Source organism: Equus caballus, chromosome 10, assembly GCF_041296265.1.
Source record: "Equus caballus isolate H_3958 breed thoroughbred chromosome 10, TB-T2T, whole genome shotgun sequence".
NCBI lineage: Eukaryota > Metazoa > Chordata > Mammalia > Perissodactyla > Equidae > Equus > Equus caballus.
Window position 1 is genome coordinate 16,784,942 of NC_091693.1, and position 27,992 is coordinate 16,812,933.

The 27,992-nt window shown below is 53.8% G+C and overlaps 1 protein-coding gene and 2 long non-coding RNA genes across 3 annotated transcripts; 2 read left to right on the forward strand and 1 right to left on the reverse strand.

Annotated features, from left to right (window-relative positions):
- Positions 1 to 923: 923 nt before the first annotated feature.
- NOVA2 (NOVA alternative splicing regulator 2) lies at positions 924 to 25,979 on the reverse strand. Its single transcript, XM_070223047.1, has 4 exons — positions 25,224 to 25,979; positions 16,112 to 16,255; positions 10,671 to 10,837; positions 924 to 2,337 (listed from the first exon to the last, which is right to left on the reverse strand). The coding sequence occupies exons 1-4, from the start codon at positions 25,498 to 25,500 to the stop codon at positions 1,255 to 1,257; spliced, it is 1,671 nt and encodes a 556-aa protein (XP_070079148.1). The 5' UTR covers positions 25,501 to 25,979; the 3' UTR covers positions 924 to 1,254.
- On the forward strand, positions 10,117 to 10,818 carry LOC138915732 (uncharacterized). The gene is made up of 2 exons (XR_011421904.1): positions 10,117 to 10,327; positions 10,593 to 10,818. It is a non-coding gene; the product is annotated as an uncharacterized lncRNA (long non-coding RNA).
- Positions 23,457 to 26,695, forward strand: LOC138915733 (uncharacterized). The gene is made up of 2 exons (XR_011421905.1): positions 23,457 to 23,621; positions 26,308 to 26,695. It is a non-coding gene; the product is annotated as an uncharacterized lncRNA (long non-coding RNA).
- The last annotated feature ends 1,297 nt before the right edge of the window (positions 26,696 to 27,992 follow it).

Here is a 27,992-nt window from a genome sequence, read left to right on the forward strand (position 1 = left end):
TTTTCACTAGCTCCATCTCCCACACTTCTCTGCCAGCTGAGTTCGCAGACTTGGTGCGTTTGGATGGAGATGACCCTGACAATATTGGGTCTTTTTCCTTAGATCAGATCTAAGTCCCACCCCTTATTCTCCTCCTAGGAAGACCCACAGGCCAAGACCCACCCAAGAGGGGTGTGGGTGGCGGAGGAGGGTCAGTGACTGGCCACGGTCCAATACAGGAAGTGCATGCTCCATCCCGATGACGTCACAGGAAGTCACCTGGAGACGCCACCGGAAGTACATGCCCCCATGAGATCACTGAAGTAACCTTCAAAGAAGGCTCATTGAGACATCAGAGGAAGTACCTGTCTCTCCTATCATCACAGGAAGTGACGTCTGGGGAACTACTTCCTGTGACATCCTAAGGAGCGCTGGAAGCACCCCAGAAAGTACTTGACTCAGGGATGTCACAGCAGGGACCTTCATTCCCCCTTACTCTAGAAAAAGCCGTTGGAGATGCCACAGGAAGTTGTTCCAGCCTCTCACAAGAGTCTTGCCCACAGGACTGGTCCAATCCCGGAGGCGGCTTCATCCCCAGCAGCACCGCCCCCGCGCCCCCCATACAACCTCACAATAAAAGAGGAAAGAGTCCCACCTACGAGGGGCAACACCAGAGGGGAGAGAGTAGCCGAGAAAATCTGTGAACCTGGGGCCCCTGCTCCTCATGGCCCGTTTCAGCTCCGACCCCTCTGCTACTCCACCCCTGTCACTTCCCTCGGATCTGGAAATGAAAGCAGGAAAGGTGGGGTGTTGTTTTGGGGAGGCCCCTCATTCTAGGTGACCCAGAGGCTCCCTCCCCTCCTCCCATATGGAAACAAAAACTTATAAAGGGGGGGGGAAAAATCCTTACCAAAAAAAAAAAAAGGAGGGAAAGAAAGAGAAAATAACGCTTTGTTTTCTATTAAAATCAACAAAATGCAATATATACAGATATCACACAGACCTGGGCCCTGGGACAGGAGGGTCAGGCCCAGTCAAGCGTAGGGAGGAAGGGAGAAGGGGTCATTTCAGTGCCGGGGAGGGAGCTTCTGGGCCCCGTCCCCAGCCATCACTCAATCCTGCCTATGACTACCAGAAGGGGGGGTGCAATCAGGCCTACCCCAGCCCCATCCCACGAGGAGCAGGACTACCGAGCTGAGGTCAGGAGTTGGGGGAGAGGAGGAGGAGGAGGAGGAGGAGGAGGAGGGAGCAGGGGGGGAGCACACACCACGGGCTTCATCCCACTTTCTGGGGGTTTGAGGCCCTCACTCCCTGCTCGTAGGTGACCCGCTGGCTGATGAGGTATTGAGCGGCTTGCGTGGCCGCGGGGCTGCCCGTGATGGTGACCCGCCGGTTCCGCGTGCCTGGCAGGAACTCGCCCTTCTTGGAGATCTGGATGCGGGCGCCTGTCAGCTCCTGGTACTCCACCAACGTCTTGCCCCCCTTGCCCAGGATGGCTCCCACCAGGTTCTCAGGCACCGCAATCTCCACCAGCTCCTTGGCGCTCTCGGCTGCCAACTTCTCTGCCGTCAGGAAGCCCCCGGCCGCCCCTGCCGCGGCTGCAGCGGCCACCAGCGGGCCACCCCCTCCGCCTGCCCCACCGCCCGCCCCGGCCCCGAGGTAGCCATTGGCGGCTGCGGCCAAGGCAAAGGACCCCAGGGCTCCAGGGGGTGGGGGTGGAGGTGGGGCGGCCCCTCCAGCTGGCCCGGCCCCTGCCTCACCCGCATAGGATGCCAGGAGGTTGGCAGCCGCGGCGGCAGCAGGATTGGCACCAGCGGCCACGGCGGCCAGGACCCCAGAGGCCGCAGCTGAGTTGAGGCCCAGGCCGAGGGAGTTGGTGTTGTAGCCATAACTGGCCAGCGTGTTAAGCGCCGTGCTGATGGCCAGCAGGTCGGTGCCCGAGAAGGCAGGCAGGGCGGCGGGAAAAGCTCCCACGCCTGCCAACCCCGCGGGGCCCAGGAGGCCAGAGGCGGCAGCGGCCGAGGCAGCGGCAGCAGCAGGCAACACATCCGCGGGGCTGGCGTACGGCGAGCCGGTGGGGTTGGAGTTGGCTACGGGGCCAGCCACGTTGGCGTAGCTGATGTTGAGGCAGCTGCTGCTCTGGGGATCTTCCTGTACCTTCTGCACGATGGCGCTCACGGCCTTGTGCACCTGCTCCGGCTCGCCGCTCACGGTCACCACGCGCTCCTGCAGGTTGATGCCCTCCGGCTTCTGGGACAGCTGCACCCAAGCGCCCGACTGTTCCATCACGGCTTTCACGGTGGCGCCGCCCTTGCCGATGATCAGGCCCGCCGTGCTGTTGGGGACGATCAACTTGGCCTGCGTGGAGAGTGACAGGGAGGGTGGCAGTCAGACACGGAACTGCAGTGTCCACTCATTCCTTCCCCCGGCTCTCAAGCGTCCGAAATCAGGCCCAGCACCAGTATGGTCCTACTGGTTGTTAAAAATACTGAAATACTCCCACACTGCTTGGTAAAAAAAGAGCTAGGACTCCAAGTCGCCTCAGTAGCTTCTTAGCCACCCTGTCGCGTGCCCCTGGGACCCCTGGGACGTCCCTTCCATCCAGCTCCTAAAGGCTTAATGGCTGACCCAGTGGGGGCCCTCTGGGACCCTGCTCCAAGCTCACACTGGTGCCCGTGCCCTCCTAGATCATCAAGCATTCTGACACCCAGTCCGAGAGAAGGCATCATTAGTCTCACTTTACAGATGAGACACGTGAGGCCTAAGGGGTGAAGGGACTTGCCCCGGGGTCACGCAGATAGCGAAGGAGCTGAAATCCAGCCTCACGGATTCCTGCTCCCTGTGCTTCCCACCCTGTGGCATGGTCACTCCACTTAACTTCTTTGTCAATGTCGCGGGCTGAATTGTGCCCGCCATCCCCACAATTCATATGTTGACTTTCCAACCCCCAGTATCTCAGAAGATGACTATATTTGAAGAGAGGGTCTTTAAAGAGGCAATTAAGGTTAAGTGAGGTCATTAGGGTTAGGGCCCTAATCCGGTGTGACTGGTGGCCTTATAAGAAGGGGAGATTAGGACACGGACACGCACAGAGGGAAGACCGGGTGAGGACACAGGGAGAAGGCAGCCACCTACAAGCCAGGAGAGAGGCCTCAGAAGAAACGAACCCTGCCGACACCTTGATCTCAGACTTGCAGCCTCCAGAAGTGGGAGAAAATGGATTGCCTCATTTTACCAGTTAGTGGTACTCTGTCAGGACAGCCCTAGCAATTGAATGCAATTGTCTCATCTGCAAAATGAAGATGATAAAACCTTAGGTCTGAGAAGCAGGGAGAAACCTGGTCCCTGGAATGTGGTGGTCACCCCTCGTCTCAGGTGCAGAGTGACCATCCTTTGCAGTCACCAATCTGTTCGGTCTTCATTCCAGTGGAAGTATTTAAAAACCACAGGTCTCCAAGAGCATTTCTACACAGATATTCCTCCTTCTCCATCCTTCCCACATCCCCTCAGACTTGTACAGTTTCTCTCTGAAGCTCTCGCCTCATCCTCTCCTCTCCACCCCCGAGCCAGACCCTGGGGTGTTTGGGAAATTTGTGGGAGCGGTTTTGGTTGTCACAAGGACTGGGGGCGGATGTGGGCATTCAGTGGGCAGAACCATAGATGCTTGTACCCCATAATGAGAGAGTCAGTTCCTCACAACGAGGAATGCCCCAGGTCCTGTACGACTTTTTTTTTTGTTTTGAGGAAGATTAGCCCTGAGCTAACATCTGCTGCCAATCCTCCTCTACTTTATATGTGGGACGCCTGCCACAGCATGGCTTGCCAAGCGGTGCCATGTCCGCACCCGGGATCTGAACCGGGGAACCCCGGGCCGCCGAAGTGGAACGTGCGCACTTAACCACTGCACCACCGGGCCGGTCCCCCTTGTATGACTTCTGAATGTCCCCCTGGACATTCATGTTGGTGAAAAATCTGTTTATAAATCCCTGAGCCAGAACTAAACCTATGACCCATGTAAGTACTAAGTATTTATTTTTTGCACGGTTTTAAGACCTCCTAAACTTTCCAGGGATGCAACTATCGGTAAGTCAAGGGAAGACGCTACTTTGTTTTGTTCCAAACTTAACCAAGAGGTGTTCATTTTAGAAAACTACGACATCAGTAGTAACGCCACTGGCATCGTTCAAGTCTCCAATACTAGACTCCGGATCACGGCGTTTGTCGCTGTCTAACTCACTTAGACTCTGTTAGGTGTGAGCAGCTGACTATTTCATTATTTCTTCTACTGTGGTCCTGGCTGAGCATTTTACATGTTAAAAGTCATCTTATTTTATAACGTGTCACCTTCCTTTCATTTCTCCTTTATTTAAAAAAGTCTTCTTGGATGAAGAAAACCCACATCTGTACAATGGAATATTATTTGACAATTGATTTAAATGAATGAAGTACTGATCCAGGTGACAACATGGAAGAATCTAGAAAACACTACACTGCGTGAAAGAAGCCGGGCACAAAAGACCACGCATTGTAGGATTCCATTTATAGGAATGCCCAGAACTGGCAAATCTATAGAGACAGAAAGTAGATTAGTGACGGCTTAGGGCAAGGGGGGCGGTGAGCTGGGAGGATTGGGGGGTGATAGCTGAGGAGATCAAGATTTCTTTTTGAGGAAATGAAATGTTCTAAAATTGATTGTGGTGATGGATGCCCAACTCTGAGTATAATAAAACCACCAAAGTGCATGCTTTAAACAGGCCCAGTGTTGTGTATGTGAATTATATCTCAGTAAAACCATTAAAAAACCTTATGGATGTAGATATATTACACACACACACACACACACACACAGGTGTATATATACAATTTCAGAGAGTAAAGAGGGCATGGGAAAATATTTGTAGGAGAAAGGGGTCATGGGGTCTGACGGGGCCGAAAGATGCTGCTTTACGGGGTCTGTTCCCTGTTGATCTCTCTGACTTCAGTCCTTGCCTCTCTCCCCCTTGCTCACTCCACTGCAGACACACCAGTCTCCCTGCCGTTCCTCCCGTTTGCCCAGCTCGGTCCAGACTCAGAGCCTTTGCACCTGCTGTTCCCTCACCTGTGACACTTTTCCCCAGAAAAGAGCTCTCCCCTCTCTTCATTCAGTCTTTGCACAAAGGCACCTCCTCGGAGAGGCCCCCTCTGACCGCCCAGTTATCAAAGCTTGTTTATGTGCCTATTTTATGTCTGCAGCACGGACGCCTCCAGATTCGCCGCCAGCTGCTAACCTCACATCTCTGGCGTGATGCTGAATGGACACCTCAAACTGCAAAGTTCAAAATGGAACTCCTCATCTTGCTCCTCAAATGCCTGTCTGCCAGGGTCTCCTCATTTCAGTACCTGGAAAATGAATCCTTCCACTACTCAGGCCCGAGAAGTATGAATCTGCTCTTCCCCCACATTCATCCAGTCAACATCCAGCCAGCAATTCTGTTGCTTTCACTTCCAAAGATATACCCTAGACTATTCTAGATTAAAAGAGACCAATGAGGCAGACAAGCAAAGGCAATGAATGGACTTGACTGAATCTTGGACACAAAAATACTCTATAGATATAAACGATGTTTTGGGGCAATGTGAGTACAGGCTTTTCCCTAAATAACAGTATGGAATGAGTATTAATTTTTCTAGGTGTGCTAATAGTAATACAATGATATAGGAGAGTGTCCTTGTTCTTGGGAGTCACATGCTGAAGTATTTGGGGGTAAAGAGTCATGAAATCTACAACCTATTTTCAAATGGATGGCAAACGACAAACAGACAACAAAACCAACCGAGGTGTGTGTGTGTCGACTCTAAGTGCGGTGTACAGGGAGTGCAGTGTATTATTCTCGAAACATTTTCAGAATAAAAAGTTAGGAGAAAAAAATATATGCCCCAATACTCCCTTCCCCTCTTTTCTGCTTTATTTTTCTTCATAGCACTCTTCACACTCTGGCATCCTACACATTTTACTTATGTACTTGCTTCTTTTCTGTTTCCCCACGAAAGAATGAAAGATCCCCGAGGGTAGAGATTTTTTTTTTTTTTGAGGAAGATTAGCCCTGAGCTAACATCTGCTGCCAATCCTCCTCTTTTTGCTGAGGAAGACTGGCCCTGAGCTAACATCTGCTGCCAATCCTCCTCTTTTTGCTGAGGAAGACTGGTCCTGAGCTAACATCCGTGCCCATCTTCCTCTACTTTATATGTGGGACGCCTGCCACAGCATGGTGTGCCAAGCAGTGCCATGTCCACACCCGGGATCTGAACCGGAGAACCCTGGGCCGCCGAGAAGTGGAACGTGCACACTTAACCGCTGCGCCACCGGGCCGGCCCCGAGGGTAGAGATTTTTATCTGTATTGGTTACTACTGGGTTCTCAGTGTCCAGAGGGGACCTGGGTATATACTCAGCAAAGGGTGGATGAATGAATGGATGGATGTAAGAATGAATGATGACATGGCCAAAGGACCAAGTAGGAATGGGGCTGGGTGGAGGCAGCCAGGTATATCTCACCTGGTGGTGTGTGTGAGTGTGTGTGTGTGTGGTAAGATGATGTGCATTTGGGTAGCCAAACTCAGCGAGATCTGAGTTTTCTAGATTAACTGGAAATTCTCATTTGTTAAATGTAAAGCAACCTAGCTTTCAAATGTTGGCAACCTCTTCGAAATGTCTCACAACCACTGTGTAGCAGCCAGGCCACCAGTCTGTAGTCTGTACACACAGATCCCTGAAAAGCTGCCTTGGACTCTGGAGACACCTGCTCAGGTTTGAATCCTGGCTCCACCACTGATGCTGGGCCTAATCTCTTTGAGACTCAGTTTTCTCATCTGCAAAATGGGGATATTCATACCGCCTCCATATGATTATTGAGAGGCCTAATTGAGATCATGCATGAAATGATGAGCCTGAAATTCAAGCATGACCACAAGTGGCCAGAAGTGAGTAAGGCTGCCCTTCAGGTGACTCATAGTGCCCACCACTGCCAGCTTACACCTGGCTACCTCCCCTCAGTCATGTTTCTGCTTGGCCCCTGTGGGCATGTCATCATCCATTCATTCAAATAAGCAACATTTGCTGAGGACCTACTGTGTGCCAAGCATAGGGTACCACATGACTGTGCAATTAATATGTGCCCATAGTAGGCACTCAAGAAATGATCATTGTCATTGTTGCCCCCAGGGGCAGAACCGGGTTTAAGTCTCACAGCTGTCACACAGCCACCATGGAAAACATTCTGGCAGTTCTTTAAAAAGTTAAACATAGATTTATCGTAGGACCAGCAATTTCACCCCTAGGTTTACACCCAAGAGAACTGAAAATATATATCCACATAGGTTCATTAGCAGCATTATTCATAATAACTAAAAAAGTAGAAACCACCCAAATTTCTATCAGTTGTTGAACAGACAAACAAAATGTGGTATCTCCGTACAATGAAATACTATTTGGCCATAAAAAAGGAATTAAGTTTTGATATGTGCTACAATATGGATGAATCTTGAAAACATTATGCTAAGGAAAAGATACCAGACAGAAAAGGCCATAGAAATATCAGTCAATTTATACAAAATAGCCAGGATAGGCAAATCTATGGACACCAAAAGTAGATTGGTGGTGGGAGGGGCTGGCAGAATGGAGAGTTAACGGGCGTAGGGCTTCTTTGTGGGGTGGTGAAAATGTTTGGGAATTGGATAGTGGTGATTAATGCACTACTTTGTGAATATACTAAAACCACTGAATTAGACATTTTAAAACGGTGAACTTTGTGTAGTATGTGAATTATGTCTCAACATAGCTGTTATTTAAAAAAAAAAAATCATTAGGGAAAAAAGAAGTCTGACAAATCAAGAGGACAGAACAGTAGAATGTACAAAACCAGACCGAAGAGCGAAGAGATCCTTTGGATGTGACACAGCATTTCAGAGAGAAGCAGGAAGGATGGAACCTTTCCATCCCAGCAACTGTGTTCACCAAGCAATAGTGAAAATAAATGCCTTTATCTCTCTGTGCTTATTTCTTCGTCTGCACAACTGACATAACCACAGCTCCTCCAGACAAGTATTGGGAATATTCAATGACTAAAGTGACTAAATATTCAGTGCTAGTGCCTGGCACGTGGGAAGCCCTCTGAAAACAGTAGCTGCCTTCGTGCTAGGCCCAGATTGTACAACCACAGAGCATCTTAGAGAGATTCACAGGAGCAGTTCCGTAGAATCCTGGAGTCCCAGGAAATTAGAACAGGAGAATCTTAGAATAATATATGCCTAGAATTTTGGAACCACAGAGCCATAGAATTGTAGGAGGCGTAGAGCTAGAAAGACCTCGGAGACCATCTGTCCCAGTGACTTGCAAGTTTGGAGGTTTTAAAATAATAGTGATAATAATAATAATAATGAAAGCAACAGCAACAGCAACTAACAGTGCTCACTATGTGCCAGGCACTTTTCTGAACGCTTTTGGAGAATAACTTAGTTAATCTTAGCAAGAACTCTGCAAGATAGGCACTATTATTACCACATTTTATAGGTTGGGAAACGGAGGCACAGAGAGGTTAAGTAACTTGCTCAAGGTCACACAGATAGTGAATGGCAGAGCCAGAGTCCATGTTCAGATTCCCAGGCCTGATTCCAAAAATTCAGATGCAGTGGCTCCAGGTTGAGACCCAGGAATCTGCATTTTAAGCTACCTACGTGATTCAGATACGAGCCAGGGCTGAGAATCAGTGGTCTAGCCCAGAGGTGGCAAACTGGTGGTCCTCAGGCCATCACCAGCCCACAGCCACACGGTGTTTTAAAAATAGAGCCAACCTTTCATAATCAGTTGATTTCAAATATTTCCGCCTTCTTTTGAAAAGTCTGCAAGATGTGGCAACGTTACGTCCACATTCCCAAAGGGCAAAACGAAAGTGGGGCTGAGTAGCAGCTGCCTTCTTAGGGATGGCATGACATCTCTACGGTGAGGCCACAGTCCCCTATCTTTTGTGTTCCCTTCCTGAATCCTGGAGGCATTTCAATTTGTAACCCCTGGTTCGTCCCAGCTCCAACACCGGAAAGAAAGGGAAACTGAGGCTTACAGAAGGGAAGAAGACGCAGAGGAACACAGCAGGTTCAAGGCAAAAAGGGAACAGACCTGTCTCCCTGACTCAGAAATCCCATAATAACAATAACAACAGCCAACAGTTTTCGAGAACTTTCTATGCATTAGGCATACATGCTAAGTGCTTTGAGAACATCAATCAACACTAACCACCACCTTTGAGTAGGTACCATAGTGAATCTCACTTTACAGATGAGGAAAACTGGGCACAGAGAAATCAAGTCATTTGCTCAAGGTCACACAGGTGAGAAGTATCCGTGTTGTTGCTTCAACTCAACATGAAACTCCGGAGCCTGAGCCTTCAGCCATTATCTCGCTCATTCTTTGGAACCCCTGGGGAATAAGGCAGGAGGAAAATCCCGGTCCTATGACCTTTCCACTCCACTGTCTCAGACTTGTGGCCGCGACCGAGGCGGAGGGACGAGGCAACCCCCTCGCCTCCCTGGGAACCGTGGGTCAGCTGTGACCTGCTGGCGGCCAGGGGCTCGGGAGAGGCCCGGCGGGGCGCGAGGAGCAGAGCCGCTTCAGCACCAAGGACAGCAGCCGCGCTCCACGCGCCGAGCCCGCAGCCTCCTTTTTGGGCGCGATCCGCAGGGCACGCGCCTGCTTCCAGGGCTTTCCGCCCACCGTCTCCGCAAGAGCTTGGGGGAACTCAGGTCCGTGGTCTTCCCCCACCTCAGGGCAACAGGAATTCCCAAGAATTCCAGATTTCTTTTAGTGAGGCCCTCTCTTTCTCATCTTTGCTTCCAGGCAGACGTAAGAACCCCTCACCAGTGGCCTGTCCGCCCGCCCCGGGCTTCCCGCCTCTTTGCATCGCGTGTGCGTGTCTATGGGAGCGGGGAAGGGGAGAGAAATCGCGGGGCGTGCGCAGCCAGCCCCGCGTTCCCTTCCCTTTCGCTCCCTACCGGGGCACCGTGCTGCCAGGGGCTTTGCAGCGAGCCCACCTGCCCCGCGTGCACCGTGGTCGTGGCAACCGGGGAGTCCCGGGAAGCGATTGGTCGGCTCCCTGCCACGCCCATACGCGCTGCTTCCCCGTCACTGAGGCAACGCAGAGGCGCTGCCCTCCTCCTTCCATCCCTCCTGGAGAGGGACCAGTCCCTCTTCTCGCTAACGAAACACCATTTTCCCAAACGGTGGCTGCTCCCATACAGTAATTAATGGAAAGAGGGGAGCATGAGAGGCCACTGCTAAACTCTTTTGGATAGGATGGGCTGTCACTGAGATCACTTCCGGTGAGAACAGGAAGGGGGAGGCAGGCTGCTCCGAGAGACAATGGGATGAGGTGGAAGGGAGGAGAGGATGTAGACAATCCCAGGAAGGAGGGATAAGTAGGAGGATCTTGGTTAACTTCTCCCAGACCTTCCCGCTTGCTCTGAATCAAGCCCACTCCTAGAGGTCTGGACTCCCTAGGCTGACTGCCTAATCATACTACTAACCACTACCGTGTATTTGATTGATAAGCATTTTATCAGCATTTATCTCATTGAACCCCTACAGTACTCCAGCGATGTGGGAGACGTGTCTTATCCCAGATCTCAGCAGTTTTACAGAAACCCAGTGTCTGTCCCTGCTGACCTGCTTGGCTCTGTCGGGGTTCATCGTGGTTTGGGGTTGAAGGATGTTGACCACTTCAGGCTTGGTCATCGCTTGTGGGATTTCTCGGACCTTCTCGGCAATAAAGCTGTGCACAGCGTTCAAGGCCTCTGCTGTGCCTTGTACCAGGCATACTCGCTCTGTGGTTCCTGTTGAGCAAGGAAAAAGAGAGGGCACACTCGTCAGACGGGAATGGGGACATTCCTGAGAGACAGGCCCCATTTAATGGAAAGGGAAAAGTGGGGTCCAGACAGCAGACCTGACTGGCCCCAGGTCACATGGTGAGCCCAGGCAAGCTGATGTGTGCTCCCAGGCCGTGATGGGTGGCTGGGGAAGTCAGTAGAATCCCTGTGTTATAATCTGCACTTCATCGCCCTCCCTTAAAACAACCCCAGGGGATGGAAGAACGATGCTTAAGTGCTTTGCGATGCCCACAGCAGCCCTGGGCAGGGGAGACAGGGCTCAGCTGCTTCTTCCCAGTCCTTGCTGGCTCCCGGTTGCTCTGGCAACCATTCACTCGCTCCCCCCCCCTTCCAGAAGCCGGGAGCTCAGGCCTGCAACGGTTGCCACAGTAACTGGAACCCCCTTATCGGTCTGGCTGGCCGGGTCCTCAGCCCACCCCCAGGGGGACGAGGGACGAGGCCTCGTTGCCATGACAACCCCTGAAAGCCTGCAGCGTCGGCCTCCGGGCTTTTGGAGAGGATGGGGCAGGGCTGGGGGATGGGGGAGACAGAAGAGGCCTGAGCGCCTGCCTGGACCCACCAGATGGAGGGCTGAGGGGTGGGGGAGGACAGAGGTGTGCAGAGGGGAGAGCAGAGTGGTCAAAGGCAACCCACGGAAGAGTGGGGACTAGGAGACAGAGGGAGGAGGGTGGGATGGGTGCCTTTGCTGGAGACACTCCAGATAGTGGCTGTGGTTCGTACCTGGGCATCCTTACTACGTGTGTGTGTGTGTGTGTGTGTGTGTGTGTGTACTGGGTGGGGGAAGAGGAGCTAAATCTGGGTGGTGTTAGGATACGTGTGTGGGAGAGAGAGTGGGTGACACGGCGACCAGTGTGAATCTATCTGTGAGGCTGTTTGGGGGGGTGTGTGTGTATGTGTACACGTGCACGTGTATACTTGAGAGATCTGCCTAAATTGTCTTCAGACTGAGATATAAACACACCGCATGATGGAGTGATTCTAGTAAAGATGTTTGTGTGCACTCTTGTGTGTGGGAAAGAGGCTGGGTGTCACTGAGATGTTCAAGGTTACGTACACTATTTGTGAGACTGAGCTGTGTGTGTGAGAGTCTGAGAGAAAGAAAGAATCTCACGCAGCAGCATCGAGGCTGTACACTGAAGGTGCACCACTTTGAGGCTGGATGACAGCGTGTGTCTGTGTGTATGCATGTGAGTAAGGGAAAGAGACAGCCAGACACCTCTAGGTGTTCAAAAGATGATTTGGACGACCGGTGTCTGGTATGCATGTGTACGTGTACGTGTATGTGTGTGTGTATAGGGAACAGACAGATAAGACTCTATGAATGATGTGAAAGAGAAAGGGAAAGAGATCAACAGGCAGACCCAGGCGTCCGTGTGTAAGACGGGACGACTGATATACTTGTGTGTGTGTCTGAGTGTATGTACTCCAGCCAGACAAAGGAGACTCTACTACGACTGGCTGGTGCGAGCATGTGGGTGCCTGGGTGAGCCGGGCATGTCTGGTGTGTGGAGCGTGTGTGTGTCTCTCCCTGGGTGGGAGTCTGTCTGCAGGACCAGTGAGCTCCCTGGGTCTGGAAAAGGTCTTGAGTGTGTGCCAGGCTCCATGCCCCCGTGTGTCCGGGACACTTAGGGGTGAGTGTCCCGTGTCCTGTGGGCATTTCAGTGCAGCATGCTGGTGCCACCACCCTGACCCCTCGCTTGCCATCTCTCAGCCCCGCTTGCCAGTCTCGCCATGGGTCTGGGTGTCACTGTCATGGGCCACTTGTGGACTTGACATTCCCCATCTCCTTTGGGCCACTGTTCCTCACTCTTACTCCCCCTCACCCCAGAACAATGGCTTGGCCTGAGCCAAGGGTGAGTCAGCGTGCAGGCTGCCTCCGTCTGGGTGTAAATAGGAAAGGGTGTGGGTCAGGGTGGGAACTGGGGGTGGGGCTGGGTGGCCCCAGGGAAAGCCTGGCTGAAGTGGCCAAGCTCTCCATCTATGCGAGGCTTCCTTCCAGCTCAGGGGGTCTGTGATCTCTTACCCCCTTGGAGTTCTTTACTGGGGTCCACAGGGACTTTGAGGGGCTCAGTTAAACCCTGAAAGAATGTCCAACAAAAACATCTGGTGCTTACATAATGGCACACAGCAGGCACCATTCTAAGCACTTTATATAGATTTGTCCACTTCATCTCTGAGGCACATATTAAGATATGATTATTCCTGATTTACTGCTAAGGACACTGAAGCACAGAGAAGATTCGAGGTTGGTCCAAGTTCACTCAGCCGGTAGTGAAAGATCAGGCTTTTGAACTTCAGAGTCTGGGCGTTTAGCCACTGCACCACCCAGTGCTAAACTAGGGGGGTGTGGTGTGTGTGTTGGGTGGAGGTATAGAATGATTGCCCTTGTTTTTGTTTTTGTTTTTGTTTTTTTTTGAGGAAGATTGGCCCTGAGCTAACATCTGACACCAATCCTCTTCTTTTTTGCTGAGGAAGATTGGCCCTGAGCTAAGATCTGTGCCCATCTTCTTCTACTTTGTATGTGGGATGCCTGCCACAGCATGGAAGCGGTGCATAGGTCCACCCCCAGGATCCGAACCAGTGAACCCCGGCCGCCGAAGTGGAGTGCACAAACTTAATCGCTATGCTACTGGGCCAGCTCCATTGCTTTTGTATTTTTGATAGTAAAAAAGAATATGTATGAACATATTAAGTAGTTGCTTAAGATTTCACACTTTGGCACATATACGTTATAAATCAATAAAATTTAGAAAAATGTGTGTGTCTATGCTTTTCTTCTGGGGGTAGAGTCCAGAGCTTCAGGCAGATGCTCAAAATCCGGAGGAGGTGAGGATCACCAGGGTGTCACAGTGAGGGCACGGGGCTCTGTGTGGCCATGGGAAGCGACCTGCCTCTTGCTGGGTCTCGGTTTCTCCATGTATGACCCAGAAGGATTGAATCTGCAGCTTGGGGTTTCCTGTACCAAGGAGGGGAAACCCTCTGTATGCTCTGCCGCTCCCGTGGGGTTAAAGCCAGGTAGGTTTTTGTTTTACATAGTAGACACACGAGTGCAGTGTGTGTGTGTGTGTGTGTGTATGTGTGTAATTACTAGGCCCAGAGGATCCTTTCAATTTCTCCATTGTCATTTCTCACCTGTTCTGTATGCTTCAGTCACACTGATCAAACCACCCCTACCTTTGCATATGCTATTTCATCTTTCTGGACCACCCGTCACTGCTCTTTACCTAGCTCACTATTACTTATTGCTCTGGGCTCCTCCTCCAGGAAGCCCTTCCAGACCTCCCCAGGCTGGGTCGGGTGCCCTGTCTAGGCTCCAACCATAGTCTGGGCTTCCCCCTCCCAGTTTTGGCCACACTTGATCGTCACTGGTGTTCCGTCTGTCTCCCCTACTGGGCTGTGAGACCAGCATCTCAGTCACTGTGTGTTCCCGTCTCCGTCTAGCACAGGGCTGGTGTAGAGGAGATGCTCAGAGAACATGTGTTGAATGAATGAATGAAAGGGTGTCAGCCAAGAGCAGAGGGAAATACGCTCTTTGTCCCGTGCAGCAGCATCTCCATTTCTTATGTTCCTATGGTTCCTGGGAGGCCCTAGGGACAGGACTAGGTGTGGGGGGCTGCGTCCTGAGTCAGGAGCCGACACCTGCTGTGTGATCTGCAAGTTCCACATCAGGAGTGAGGAGAGGGGCTCGATGCACGTCCCGGGGCTGAGAGATGCTGGCTCACATGGCTTGTTTGGCCCAGGAGAGTCAATGACTATCCCATCCTCTGGGGTACTCAGCTGCTTGGCCTGTGGGGTGTGTCACTGAGTTGGGAGGGGATGACGTGTCTCACGTCACAGAATGTGACCCAGAGGCAAGGAACCAAGTGTCCTGGGATGCGTGTCCCAAGCAGAGGTCTTGTCCGTATCTTGTAGGCTAGAGGGGTGTGGGGCAAACCGGGCCAGGGTGGAAGAGAAAAGGGGGAGGTGTGTCTGGTTCCCTGGACTTTTCTCTAAACCTCTTGCCAAAGCTGCTTAGTGAGATGGGAGGGAGGAGAGAAAGAGAGAGAGAGGAAATGAATGTGTCCTGACCCCCGGCTCCAGCTCTGGTGTTTGACCTAAAAAATCCAAGGGGATTAAGGATGAACCAGAAGCAGCGCTGGACCAAAGATGCAATTCAGGGGCCTTCCCTGGATCCCTAGACGTCAAAGCTGGGGCACTGGTCTTGGGGGGGAGATGTGGAGGAATGAGAGATGTTGAGGGGCATTAGGGAGAGTGGAGGGGCCTTGGAAAATTTATGGTTGGGGGGAGAGAGAGCGCTGGAGGAGAGGCAGAAAAAGGGCTGGGTTGGGAGACAGTGCAAAAACCCACAAGGGAGCTGACACTTAGGAGAAAGAAAGAAACACAAAGAGAGAGATGGGCCAGCAGAGGCAGAAAGAAATGAGGGGCAACCCCAGCAGAGAATGACCTCTTTGAGGGGGGCTGCTAAAGATTGGTTGACTGAATGATTAAGTAGAAAGGAGCGTTGGGAGAGCAAGAGAAAGAAAAATATGAGACTATGAGAGGTGGAGGGAAATGAAAAGCTGGAGAGAGATGGGAAGACAGAAAGGGAGGGAAAGAGGAGGAGAGCGAGAGGGAAAAGCAGAGACAGACAGTGGGATGGGAGACTCAGAGAACAAGAGGTGGAAGCTATCCCCACAGAACCAGAGAGACAGAAGCAAAGAGAAGAGCAGGAGGCCACAGAGAGGCCGAGGGGAGCGGAGACTGACACAAGATGGGAAAGTCGGAAACAGACGAGAAAGAGACACAGAAAGAATGGCACAGACAGAAAACCAATGAGACTCACATTGGGCAAGACGGGGTGATAGAGAAATCCAGAGGGAAACAGTGGGGTATGTGTAACACAGACGGCTGCTCCCCAAGCCCTGAGGGACACCCTGACACCTGCCTCCCTGCCGGCTCCCCACCCCCCCCCCCCACCCAGCTCCTCCAACTGACCCAAAGGGGCAGGTGTGTGGGAAAGGGCACATCTGCCAGCACATCATGCAAATGAGCTCATGAATATGCAGCAGGCCCATTGTCTTGCCCTGCCCCCACCCCCATCTGCTAGGGCCTGGCCCTTGGGGCTGAGGGAGTCCCCCCCACCACTATCACTGCCCCTAGGGCGGCCCTGCCCCCTCATCCAGGGCCCAGGTGGGTGGGACAGGAGGGAGGCTGAGGGCCGAGCGCTGGGCCGGGGCTCACCCGGATAGAAGTCTTTGGACTTAGAGAGCTTGATGGTGGCACCCGTCTCCTTCTGCAGCTGCACGATGGTCTGGCCGCCCTTGCCAATGATGGAGCCTGCCGCGTAGCTGGGGATCAGCACCTTCAGGAAGTACTCGCCTTCCTCTGCAGGGGCACACGGCGGGGAGGGGAGTCAGGGGAAGGGGTCTTCTTCTCTGGACCGTACCCCCGGGGGTGGGCGCCAGCAGGGGGTGGGCGAGGAAACCGTTGGCACCACAGTAACAAACAGGAGCAACGACCATGAGAACAGCAGTAAAGGAAAATCCTACAAATCATGATCTTCATTCATTCATTCATTCATGCATTCATTCCACAAACAGTTCCTGAGCACCTGCGTGGAACCTTCTAGTGAAGCAGCCATGAAGAAAACAGACAAAGCTCCCTGGTTTTGCAGGCAGTTGAGGCAAAATAAGGCCAGAGAGCTTTAGTGATTGAGCCAAGAGCTCGCACAGCTACATTATTCTAGAAGGGGGAGACAGACAGTATGTTTTATGTCAGATGGTGGCAAGTACTCCGAAAACAAAAACAGGCAGGAAAGGGGACTGGGGTGTAGGGCTGCACGGTCAGATCCCTGGCCAGGAAAGCCCTCCCCAAGGATGTGGCATTCTTTGTTTATCAAACACCTCTACAGCACCTCATTTGCGCTGGACTGCGTTCCAAGTACTTTACAAATACCAGTTCTTTTGATTTTCACACTGATGCTATGAAAGAGGTACTTTCATAAACCCATTCTGCAGGTGAGGAAACAAAGGGAAAGAAGTTGCCCCAGTTCTTCTCCCAGAGCTGGGAGGTGGCAGAGCTGAGATGGGAACCTAACCTGTCTCCAGACTGTGGAGGAGGGAGCGGAACCACGTGGCTGTGTGGAGGAAGAGCACGTGCAAAGGCCCTGGGGTGGGATTGTGCCTGGGTTGTCTGAGGGAGAGTGAGGTGGCCAGTGTGACTGGGGCTGAGTGAGGGAGGAGGAGAGTGGGAGGCGATGAGGGCTGCGAGGGGTGGTGGGAGTGGTGGGGTGTCGGGGCTCAAGGGTCGTGGTGAGGTCTTTGGCTTTTACTGTAAGTGAAGTGGGAGCCACGGGAGGGCTCTGAACAGAGCAGGAGCTGGCTTAGGTTTCAAGAAGATTCCTCTGACACCACGAGGGGAGCAGACTGCGGAGTAAGAGTGGAAAAGCTGGGAGCCCAGCGAGGAGGTGACTGCCATGGTCCAGGCAGGAGGTGACGGCAGAATGACTGGTGGGAGCAGCGAGGGGGGCGGAGGGCTGGACTTTGGAAATTTTCTCGACACTCGCTATGGACCCAGCGCTGTGTCGAGTGCTTTGCAAGCTTGAGCTCATGCATTCCTCACAAGTTCCCAGTGAGGTGCATAGAATGAGCTCCATTGTTACACAAGAGGAAACTGAGGCACAGAGGGGCTCCGAGAGAATCAAGGTCAGTAGCCCGAGGGCACCAAGCCAGTTGCCGAGTTGAGGTTCACATGCAATTCTGCTTCATTCTTGGCCCTCCCTTGCTTAACACCCTCCCCTGCAGGTGGCTAACAGAGCCTCGAACACCTAGAGGCGGCGGGTGATGCCAAGGGTCCTTTGCGCGGCATTGGCCCTTCTTTGCTATGGACCAATGTCCCTGGTCACGTGTCAAGCACTTTGATAATGCAGCCTCAAGGCAAGTGTCCAGCCTCTCCTACCTTCTAGCCAAACTGTTGCCCCCAAGACCTCCTAGGGGAAAAATTCTGGAGCCTTCTCACTACAAGCCTCTTTGTGATCTGGCCCTGCCCACCTTTCCAGCTTTGAGTCCTCATCTTCCCCTTTGGGCACCGGACACACTTTCCTTTTCACTCCTCAAAGTCCTCTCCTCCAACCCACCCCAGGGCCTTTACACATACTCCGAGCCTGGAACTCCCCTCCCCCAGTGAATTCCTCTTGTCCATTGGGTCCCCACTCAAACGTCCCTTTTTCTTGGAAGCCTTCCTTGAACTCTGATGAAGAGATGGACCCCTTGCTTCATGCCATCAGAGCGGTGTGGCACAGAGGTGTATGGTGGGTCACGTCACTAGAGCTCACCCTTGTGTCCTGGGGACTCACTCAGTGGCCAGCACATAGAGTAGGCAGGCCGTAAATTCTGGGAAAAGATAGGGAGGAGCCAGGCCATTCTGCTTCCCAAGCTTAAAGTCCCAAACCATCCCCCCGTGGTTTTTCAACTTTTTCTTTTAAAGCAAAGGAAACCTATCTTCAATGTCTCACATGAAACGCCAGCATACAGAGCAGATAAAAGAGAAACGGCTCTGGTGAAAGTGGGGGAAGGGTGGGGGGCGGGGCACTGGGAGTCCTGCCCATCACCGTCTGGTCCCTTAAGACAAGGTTCTGGGTCCCCTGATGTGTTAAGATGGGAGTATGGAGGCAAGAGGCTGGATGTGGCTTTGCAGGCCCGGGGAGGGGGTCCAGAATTAAGGGGTTTCCCTGAGCCCAAGGCAATCCTCTTAAACTTGCCTAATCAGACTATTAAGCCTATTAGATAATTAGCCCACGAGGGTGACTTCCCATGAATCATCCTGACCCCCCCCCCCCGGGGGGAATTCACTTTCTTCCCTGGGCTCACGGAGGTGGCCCCTTGCCTGCCCTGCCCCCAAACCTGTTAAGGAGATGGGGGCCCAGTTCTCCATCTCTGGAAGGCTCAGAAAGACAGTCCCACTAAGACTCCGTCCTCTTTCCTTCTCTGACCTCACTCCCCATCTTCCCTTCAGTCAGAGCCTCTTCTCCAGCTTCCCTTTTGTTTTTAGGAAGATTAGCCCTGAGCTAACATCTGCTGCCAAATCCTCCTCTTTTTGCTGAGGAAGACTGGCCCTGAGCTCACGTCCATGCCCATCTTCCTCTACTTTATACGTGGGACGCCTACCACAGCATGGCTTGCCAAGTGGTGCCATGTCCCCACCCGGGATCCGAACCGACAAACCCGGGCCGCTGAAGTGGAATGTGCGCACTTAACTGCTGCGCTACCGGGCTGGGGACCCCCACTTCCCTTTAGAAGACAGAAGGTATTCACCTGCTCTGAAGAATACTGGGGATGCCCCACCCCATTTTCTGCACCCTCTCTCTCACACTTCCCAGGTTTCATCCGAGAATCATCATAGGCAATGGCAGAAACAACCCTAGACTGAGTGTGAATTTTGTCACTGACAGGCTGTGTGGTGTTGGGCAAGCTGCCTCCCCTCTCTGGGTCTCAGTTCTCTCATCTGTGAAATGGGGACGTGATCGTGCTCCCTCACAGGGTTACTGTGAGGGATTAAATGATAAACTGTAAAGTCTCGGGCACACAGAGCACTGGAGAAACGTTAGATGTATTCAGCATCAGCATTATTATTATTCCCTATTTCATAAACACAAGTTCTCATGCCAATGGCTGGCACACGGTCAGCGCTCTATAAATGGGGAAATGAGCTTAGAGAAGCTTTGGGGCTTTGTCGGGAGAAAAGAGCAGGAGGGGGGACCCCGCTGTCTTCATGGCCTCTCCCTCTCGGGGCTGCCTCAGTCTCTTCCTTGCTTCTTGGAGGAGGAATGTCCTTTCACTGACAGAAGACCCTTCCTCCCGGGTCCTCCGGCCTCAGCATCTCTCCCTTCATGCCACCCTCTTGAATTTTGCCCTTCTAAGTCCCTCTCTGCTGTTATTTCCTTCCTTCTTCTCTCCCTCCCTCCAACAAATCCATCCTGAGCGCCCGCAACTGTGCCTCGTTTTAGGTGCTGGGGACACAGCGGGGAACAAGGCAGACAGCACATTTCCTTTAAGGCCACTCGCTTTTAAAATGGAAAAGCACCCATTTAAAGAGGACACTGAAAAATCATTGCTAATACTCAGTTTGAAGGGCTGGTTATATTTTCCCGTCCAAAGCACGTCAATAAAAACATACAGAAGTAAAGAAAAAAAAAACAGTTTGTCCGTGGACCCCGTTTAAACCACCTCGTGGGTGCTCTGTGCTTCCCGCAACAGACTGGTGAATTCTGGAGCCCTCTCCTCAGGCCAGTGTCCTGCGGACTGTGACCCACTGAGACCCCTGCCTGTGGAAGCTCACAACTCTAGGTCCCAGGAGTTCCTATTGTGGCCACCAGTCTGCTCTGGTCCTTTTTAGAGTCTTCTGCACGTCACGTCCCTCTCGTTTGGGGGCTTTTCCCACCGTGTGAGTCCCACCTCCCCCAGGGGGAAGCCAGGCCTCTGTTTCCCAGCCTGCCTTGCGGCAAGGGGCAGGCACATGACCTCAGCTGAACCCGGACCCCCCCAGACCTCACACATCCTACCCTGTTGGAACAACCAAGGCTCCACTTGTGGAAAAGTTCTTCCTTCTATTGAAGGAGAATCTAGATACCAGAACTTTCCGCCCACCCACCCTCCACCCCGCTCTGAGCTCTTCCTTTGGGGTCCAGGCAGCAACCTCTACTCAGTGACAGGGACTGAAGAACTGAAGAGGAAAACATCAGCTCTCCCAATTAACCTGGTTTCTCTCCTGATGCAATTTTAAGCATTTCCACTTTGGGAAGGGGCTGTTTATCCTCTTCTAGACATTATGAGTCTCTGGTCTCCCCCTCCCTTTTGCTCCCACCTTCTCAGGAATGCTTCTGGAGGCTTCCAAAAAGCAACCCATACTCTCCCACCCCCTCCATAAATAATGTTTACCTACCCAAGAGATTAGGAGTGATGTGGTAAGAGTGGCATTTTTTACTGTCAGAGAGTTGGCCGGGAAAGATGGCTTTGATCTGGAGGAGGGTCATGAACAAGCAAGGGAGAGCTGAAGGGGTGGACGATGTAGAGGTGTTGTTGGTGGTGACAGTATGTCTGGGGGTGACCAAAGTTGGAGTGTGGTACCCATGGTATCTGCCCTTGTCTGGGGGTCGGAGGTGAAAGAGTCGCATGTTCTATGGAGGTGTGAGGAGGCTGGCGTGTGATGCTGACATCGTCATGGGGAGCGTGTGGGGACGCTGCTGGTGGAAGAAAAGAGATGGTGGGGTGTGGCGTGGGAGGGGCCTCGCTGGGGGGTGGGGCGGACCTCAGGTACGGGAAGTCTTTCCGTGAAGGATGGTGCTGCCCGCTCCTGTGAGAAGTGTAATCCAACCGGAGCGGGCTTCCGAAGCATCTGAAGGGAGGAGGTGCCGAAGGGTGTGAAGCTGTCTTTTAGTTGTGACACCGTCTCTGAGGGAGAGAAAGGCGGACCGGCTACGACGTCCTTGGGGCGAATCACCATCGGATGGTGAAACGGGACTATGACATTGTCAGTGGCACTAATAAGAATAATGATGCTGCTAGCTCTTGTTTATGGAGCATTTACCAGCTGCCAGGCCTCACGCTGGCTGCTTCGCATACATAGTCTCATTTAACCCACACAACAGCCTGGAGAGGGGAGGGAGAGCTTACGGTGCCCATTTTCCAGATGAGGAGACGGAGGCTCAGAGCAGTGAATCAACTTGCCTGAGGGTCACACACCAAGCTCACGGCAGTGAGGAGATGAACTCCAGAAGGTCGTACTCTAGGGCTCTTAACTCTGGCGACAGTGTCTTTGTGTCAAAGAGTGAGCGATGTTGGGCGCAAGATGCGGCTGGTGTGTAAGCTGCATTTGGGGTGTGAAGTGTGTGTGTGTGTGTGTGTGTGTGAGGGGAAGCTGCTGTTTCTGTATATTTGTGGGTGACAGAGGTGGGAATAGCCAAGAATACAAGGCTCATTCTAGTGACACCTTAAGTTATGATCCGGACTCAAGGGGGACATTCTTTGTTACTGTCCCACAGACTAGGGTCAACTATTTCGCCGACGAGTTCCTAACTGGAGTTTCCATCCAGCCTTTCACTCAAGTCCTCCTGTCCTTGTCACCCTCCTAATGGCATCTGCCTGCCAGTCATGGCGCCCAGGAGCCACTTGTCACAGACACCATCTCCTCTATCAGCCCCCAAGAACAGGCAGGAGTGGCAGGCTGGCACCGTGAGCAGCAGCTCGCTCTGCCCAATCTGCCACGTCTTACTGTGACACCCCAGAAAAGTCCCTCACCCCTCTGAGCCTCACTTTCCACACCTGAAAATGGGGTTCACTATAGCATCTACCCACACAACGGAGCTGGCCTCCCGCTTTCAAATCATGGCTACTCATTAGCTGACGGGCCTTGAGCTAATTAACCTCTCTGTGCCTCAGTTTTCATCTGTAACGTGGGTAATATAATAGAATTGTAAGGATCAAATGACTGGTCCGTGCCAAGCATTTTCCATAACTTTCTGGCACACTGTGGCACCATAAATGTTAGCCATTCTTATAATTTATTATTATTTCCTCATAGGGTATGGGGAGAATGAAATCAAATATTGCATGGAAGCCATGAAGCGATAATATTGGTAGCTATTGTTACTATTATAGTTGTGGTTGTCGTCATTTGCCCATTTGGCAGATGGTGATACTGAGGCTCAGAAGAGGGGTGGGGCTGACCCAGCGTCCCACGGTCGTGAATGTCTTATTGGAAAGAGACCTCAATATTGAGATGAAAGTCCTGGACCCTTGCCTAGCCCTGCCCCGGAGTGTTTTTGTAAATGTAAATGGAGGACTTTCCCTTCGCATCTCAGGGCCTCAGTTTCCCCATGGGTCAACGGGAGGGGAGGAGGCAAAGTCTGGAGGAGAGAGTCCCTAAGGGCTCATCCTAGTTTCCCCGCTGCTGAGGGAGAGGCAGGATGCACAGCGGTTAAGCACATGAGCTCTGGAACCGGGCAGCCCAGTGTTGGGTGGATCCCGGCCCCACCACTTCCAAGCTGTGTGACTTTGAGCAAGAGGCTTCATTTCACCGAGCCTCGGTTTTCCTCCCCTGAAAAAGCAGCTCAAATTGTCTCCCCTGAGGGTCGTATCGGGAAGGGATCCCCTGTCTCAGAGCCTGGCTCGTAGTAGGTGTCAGGAACTTGGACCTGACCGCGCCTGGCAGCATCGCCATTGTTAGGGGTGCTGCACTTAGAGATCAGACTTTGAGCATCTCAGCCCCTTTAAGAGAAGGACGAGCCCTCCCCGCCTCCCCACCCTTCCGCAGGGGGAGTGGGGCTGGACTGGCAGGCTGGGCTCAGGGACTGCCTGGGTCCCGGACCCTCTCAGGGACTGGGAATGGCAGTGGGGCAGGAAGGCGGGAAGGAAGCTGGCGGGGACATATTCATGTGTGTGCTGGGGGTGGGGAAGCAGGAAGAAGGACAGGAAACTCCCTCCCACCCCTCCCCCAACTTCCCTTTCCTCCCATTTCTGCTGGACACCCTCATGGGCAGCCAGGGGGTCCCTGATTCCTGTCCCACCTGGATGGGGGCAGGGGCTGGGATGGGAAGAAGAGGCTTGGCCTGTATTCATCGGAGGGGAGAAGGTGGAAGGTCCCCCCGCCAGCCCTAACTAGCGCCTGGTGGAGGGGACAAGGTGCATTCTGCCTGAGGCCATCCCTCTCTCGCGTCCGGAGGAAAAGGCCGGAGGAAGTGGAGATTTTGGCCAAGGTGACCGCCGGGAGGGGCGTGTCTGCTCTGGGGTCTCCCTCCTTCCGGGGAGCTAAAGGGCTGGGTTCTGGGATCCTGGACAAACCCAATCTTCTCCCTGAGTCCCCACCACAGACGTACATCTAGAGGTCCCAGCTTGTCTTTCATTCTCCGGTACACAAACCTCGGCAGGCCACACACGCAGTGAGGGTCCCTCTTGTCTTACAAACACACACCTTCTGTGGTGTCCAACATTCAGCCATCACACACATACTCTCTCTCTCTCTCTTATCATCCACACACACAATCATCCCCACATCTCTGGTGTCATCCACTCAACCATTTCACACACACACCCCTCCCCTTGTTACACACATCTGCACACTTGGGTGTCACACACACACACACACACCCCCCTTCCCTTTTCATCCCCCTTGGGTGTCATACGCACATGTTCCCTGTCACACGGGTACCCATCCTTCTCTTCCCTTATTACACACCCTCATGTGTTTCACCCACAGAGCCCCAGCCTCTCCCTCGTCATACGCCCACCTTCCCTGTTGCACACACCCCCTCTGATGTCACTGTTGCACACCTCCATGTGTCACACCCAGCTACAGCGTCTCTGGAGTCACACCCACACTCTTCTTGTCACATACCCTCACCAGCTTCTCCTGGTCCCACCCCACCTCAGACACGCCTGTGTCACACACTCAACTGCCTCCCCCTGATCCACACAGCCTCTCACAGCTCACACCCAGAGACGGCCCATTCGGCGTCCTCCACACACCCCCTTGCATGTCACACACACCCTCTCACTCATGTGTCACCCTCTGCCACAGCCCCCTCTGGGGTGACATGCACACTTTCCCTCATCACACATACCCCTTAGAGGGTCTCACACACGGAGCCTGGTCCCTCTCACCTCACCCTGTCTCTTGCACACACAGACACTCTATTTCCTGTCATATCCATAATCTCTAATGTCACACATTCAGGCCTTACAGGGCCCACAGGCGCACATGAACACACACACACACACACACACACCTGTCCCACCTACATATTCTCCCACCTAGCTTTACACACCCACCCTTTCCTCTGTTTCACCCAACACACCCACCCAGCTTGTCCCCACGCACGATCCCGCCCATGACCCACACATGCCTCCCTCTGGGACAACCCTTGCTCAGGACATCCCCAGGGAGGGAGGCTGGAAGCTCCGGGTCCACAGGCCTCCTCTACTCCTTCCCCTACACTGGCCAGGACGCGCCAGCCCGAGGACACCCCTGCCCCAAGGGGTCACATCACACACCCCTCAAGGACACAGAGACACCCGCCCAGAGGGACCCACGCCCCCCATCCTTTGCGCCCCCCCCAAGGACACTTACCACCCCCTCCCCCTCAACCCCTCTCATCCCAGACAAAGCTCGCAGCCCCGGCGCCGCGGCGAAAGGGACAAGGGGTCCGGCCCCCTCCCCAACTCCCCTCTCCGTCCCCCGGGCTAGGGAGGGGCGCCCTTCCCCTCCCCAGAGCCCTTGCACCTGCCATGGGGGGGGGGGAGGAGAGAGAAAGGCGAGGGCGCCTGCCCGCTCCCTACACCGAGCCGCAGCCCTTTCTCACCTCCCGTGTTGCTGCGCTTGGTGCAGACCACCTCGGGGGGCGTTTCGAGGGGCCTCTTGCGGGAATCCGGGGCCTCGGGCTCCATGGGGGGGGCCTGGGGCGGCGGCTGCTGCTGCTGCGGCGGCTGCGGCGGCGGCGGCGGCGGCTGCTGTGGCGGCGGCGACGGCTGCTGGGGAGGCTGGGGTTGCGGCGGCGGCGGCGGCGGGGGCGGCGGCGGCTGCGGGGCCGCGGAGGCCGTGAAGAGGCCGTGCACCGCGCCGGCGGCCATCATCCTCATGGTGGGGGGGGGGGGCGGGGGACGGGGGAGGGGAGGGGGAGGGAAGGGGATGTGGGAGGGGGAGGGGGCGGCGGCGGCGGGATGGGGGAGGGGGAACCCCGGGGAGGGAAGGAAGGAGGGAGCTGGATCTGGGGGGCCGACAGAGCCTGGAGGGCGGATGTGAGCAGGATGGGAGGGCAAAGGGGTCTCCGACAGGGCCCGGAGAGAACTGAGGGGTGGGGTCTCTCTCAAGATCACGGAGGCCGGGGACTGGCCGCACCACTGGGGGGACGGGACCCCCTTCTTTGCTGCCCCGGGCGGAGGGCCGAGCCCCCCAGACCCTGCTCGGGGCGGGGGGCCGGAGGAGCGGGGTCGGAGGTGGGAGGCGGAGGCGGCCGCTAGTGGGGACCCGGGGGGCGGCCGGCGCGGGCGGCAGCGGCGGCAGGGCTGGCGGTGGCTGCTGGCCCGAGCATCTTCCTCGCGGCGGCTCCCACCGCGGCCTGGCCCCTCCCACCCGCGCGAGGTCACGCCCATGTCGGCCAGGGCCACGCCCTTCGGCGCCCCCATTGGTCTGCCCTTGAATCCTGGACCACGCCCCTCTGTCTTGGCCACGCCCCTTCCCGCAGCTGCGGGAGAGACCCGGCTCCCCCAGGCTACCATAAGGTCCTTGGGCTCATCCACACCTTCTCCCCTCCTCACCTATAGTGAGCGTTTATTGAGCACTTACTATGGGGCAGGTCCGGCTCTAAGGAAGCGCTTCACAATCCTCACATTCAACCCCCAGAGCAACCAACTCTGTAAGGTACCCTTATTATCCCTATTTTACAGACGACGAAACTGACCCTCAGCGACTTGCCATCGCTTGGTCAAGATAAGAAATGCAAGCTTCACAGTGCTTCCCAAACCCTGGCAGCTGGGAAGTTCCCCCTCAGATCTTTCATTCATCCCTTGAAGAATCGACACAGCGTTACTACAAGGGCTCAGAGGACTGAGTTCAATGAACACCTGAGTGAAAGCCTGTACACTGAGCCTAGCGTCCCACTGGCGCTGAATTCAAATCAACAGCAATTTTGAACCCGCTAAGAAGTGCCGGACGCTGTCCTAAACGCTGGGATACAACGGGGTACAGGACAGTCTTGGCCCTTGCGGAAGAAGTATTACTATTCGTGTCTTTAAGGAAATCTGATTTTTGGATGACAAAGTGGAGGCCCAGGAAGGTGGAGTCTGGCTTATTCGGGGCACACAGGTAGACAGAGGGAAAACGGGGATTTGAACCCAGGGCGAGCTTAGTTTTAGAGGCTGAAGTCATTGGAAGTAGGGGGCCCTTCCTTGGGATGGATCGTCGCTAATGTTCAATGTTTTCTGATACGTGAATTTTCTTCTTCCTGGATTTTCAGTCTCCAAGGATTCCTTCCTTCCGAAGTCAGCCAGAGGCAGGAGTAGGCTCCCAGGGGCGTGGATGGGGGTTATTGTGGCAGTGGGGGGTCCCTCCCTCTGCTCCATCCCACTCCAGCCTCTCCCTTGCCATGATCCTAGGTCCCCAGGATGGGGAGGGTAGCAGATGGCCTGGGGTGGATGGGGTGGCCGCCCATCTGTCCCCTCCCCCCCATTGTCCCCGGAACCAAGGGGAATGGGAGGGGGTTGTGGTCCACTGCAGTCTCGGATCCTCCCCCTCCATCTTCCTGGAGGGAGCTGAGGAGCTGGTTGCCATGGAGACAGGAAGAGGCAGAGAGGGATGCAGGGAGATACTGGGGTCAGGCTGAGATCCACACCTTAGACCCTTTGAGTCACATATGCTCACAACACGCAGGTACATATCCCAACATCTGTGGAGTTGGGGGTGCACTCCCCCCCAACACACACACAGAGTCACACAGGCCCTTCCGCGGACACACAGGTGCACACTCAACAGTTTTACCCAGGCACACTCTGATGTATGAAGAAGACTCACGGGGGATACACACACACACACACACACACTCACTCACTCACTCATAATGCATAACGCACCTTCAGTCATGCAGACCCAAAGCCACACCACAGGCTCTCACACACAATTAGATAGATACACATCTAATATCCGAGTATGTCCCAGGTGCACATACTCAGAGCCAAAACAACTCCACACTTGGCCACACACACCTTGAGAAGTTACAAGTACATGAGCAAAGCCACAAGACATACACAGCCTATGTTACATAAGGCATACGTGTTAGTGACATGTGATATACAGACTGACAAACAGACTCAATCGTGTCCTCCACACAAATTGGGTAACCACACACATTTCGATACGCGGCCCACATAGTCTAATGCACACAATGCGTGGGACCTCACGGGTCACTCAGCGACACACACATAAAGTCCCCTGTGCTTGTTCAGGCCCCATCCCCAAGTCATGCCTGCAGCCCCAGCTCCACACCCCCCCACCCCAGGCCCTCCCATTTGGACACACAACAGCACGGTCGGTCACGCACTCACACTCACACACAAACACAAACCTCCTCCTAGAT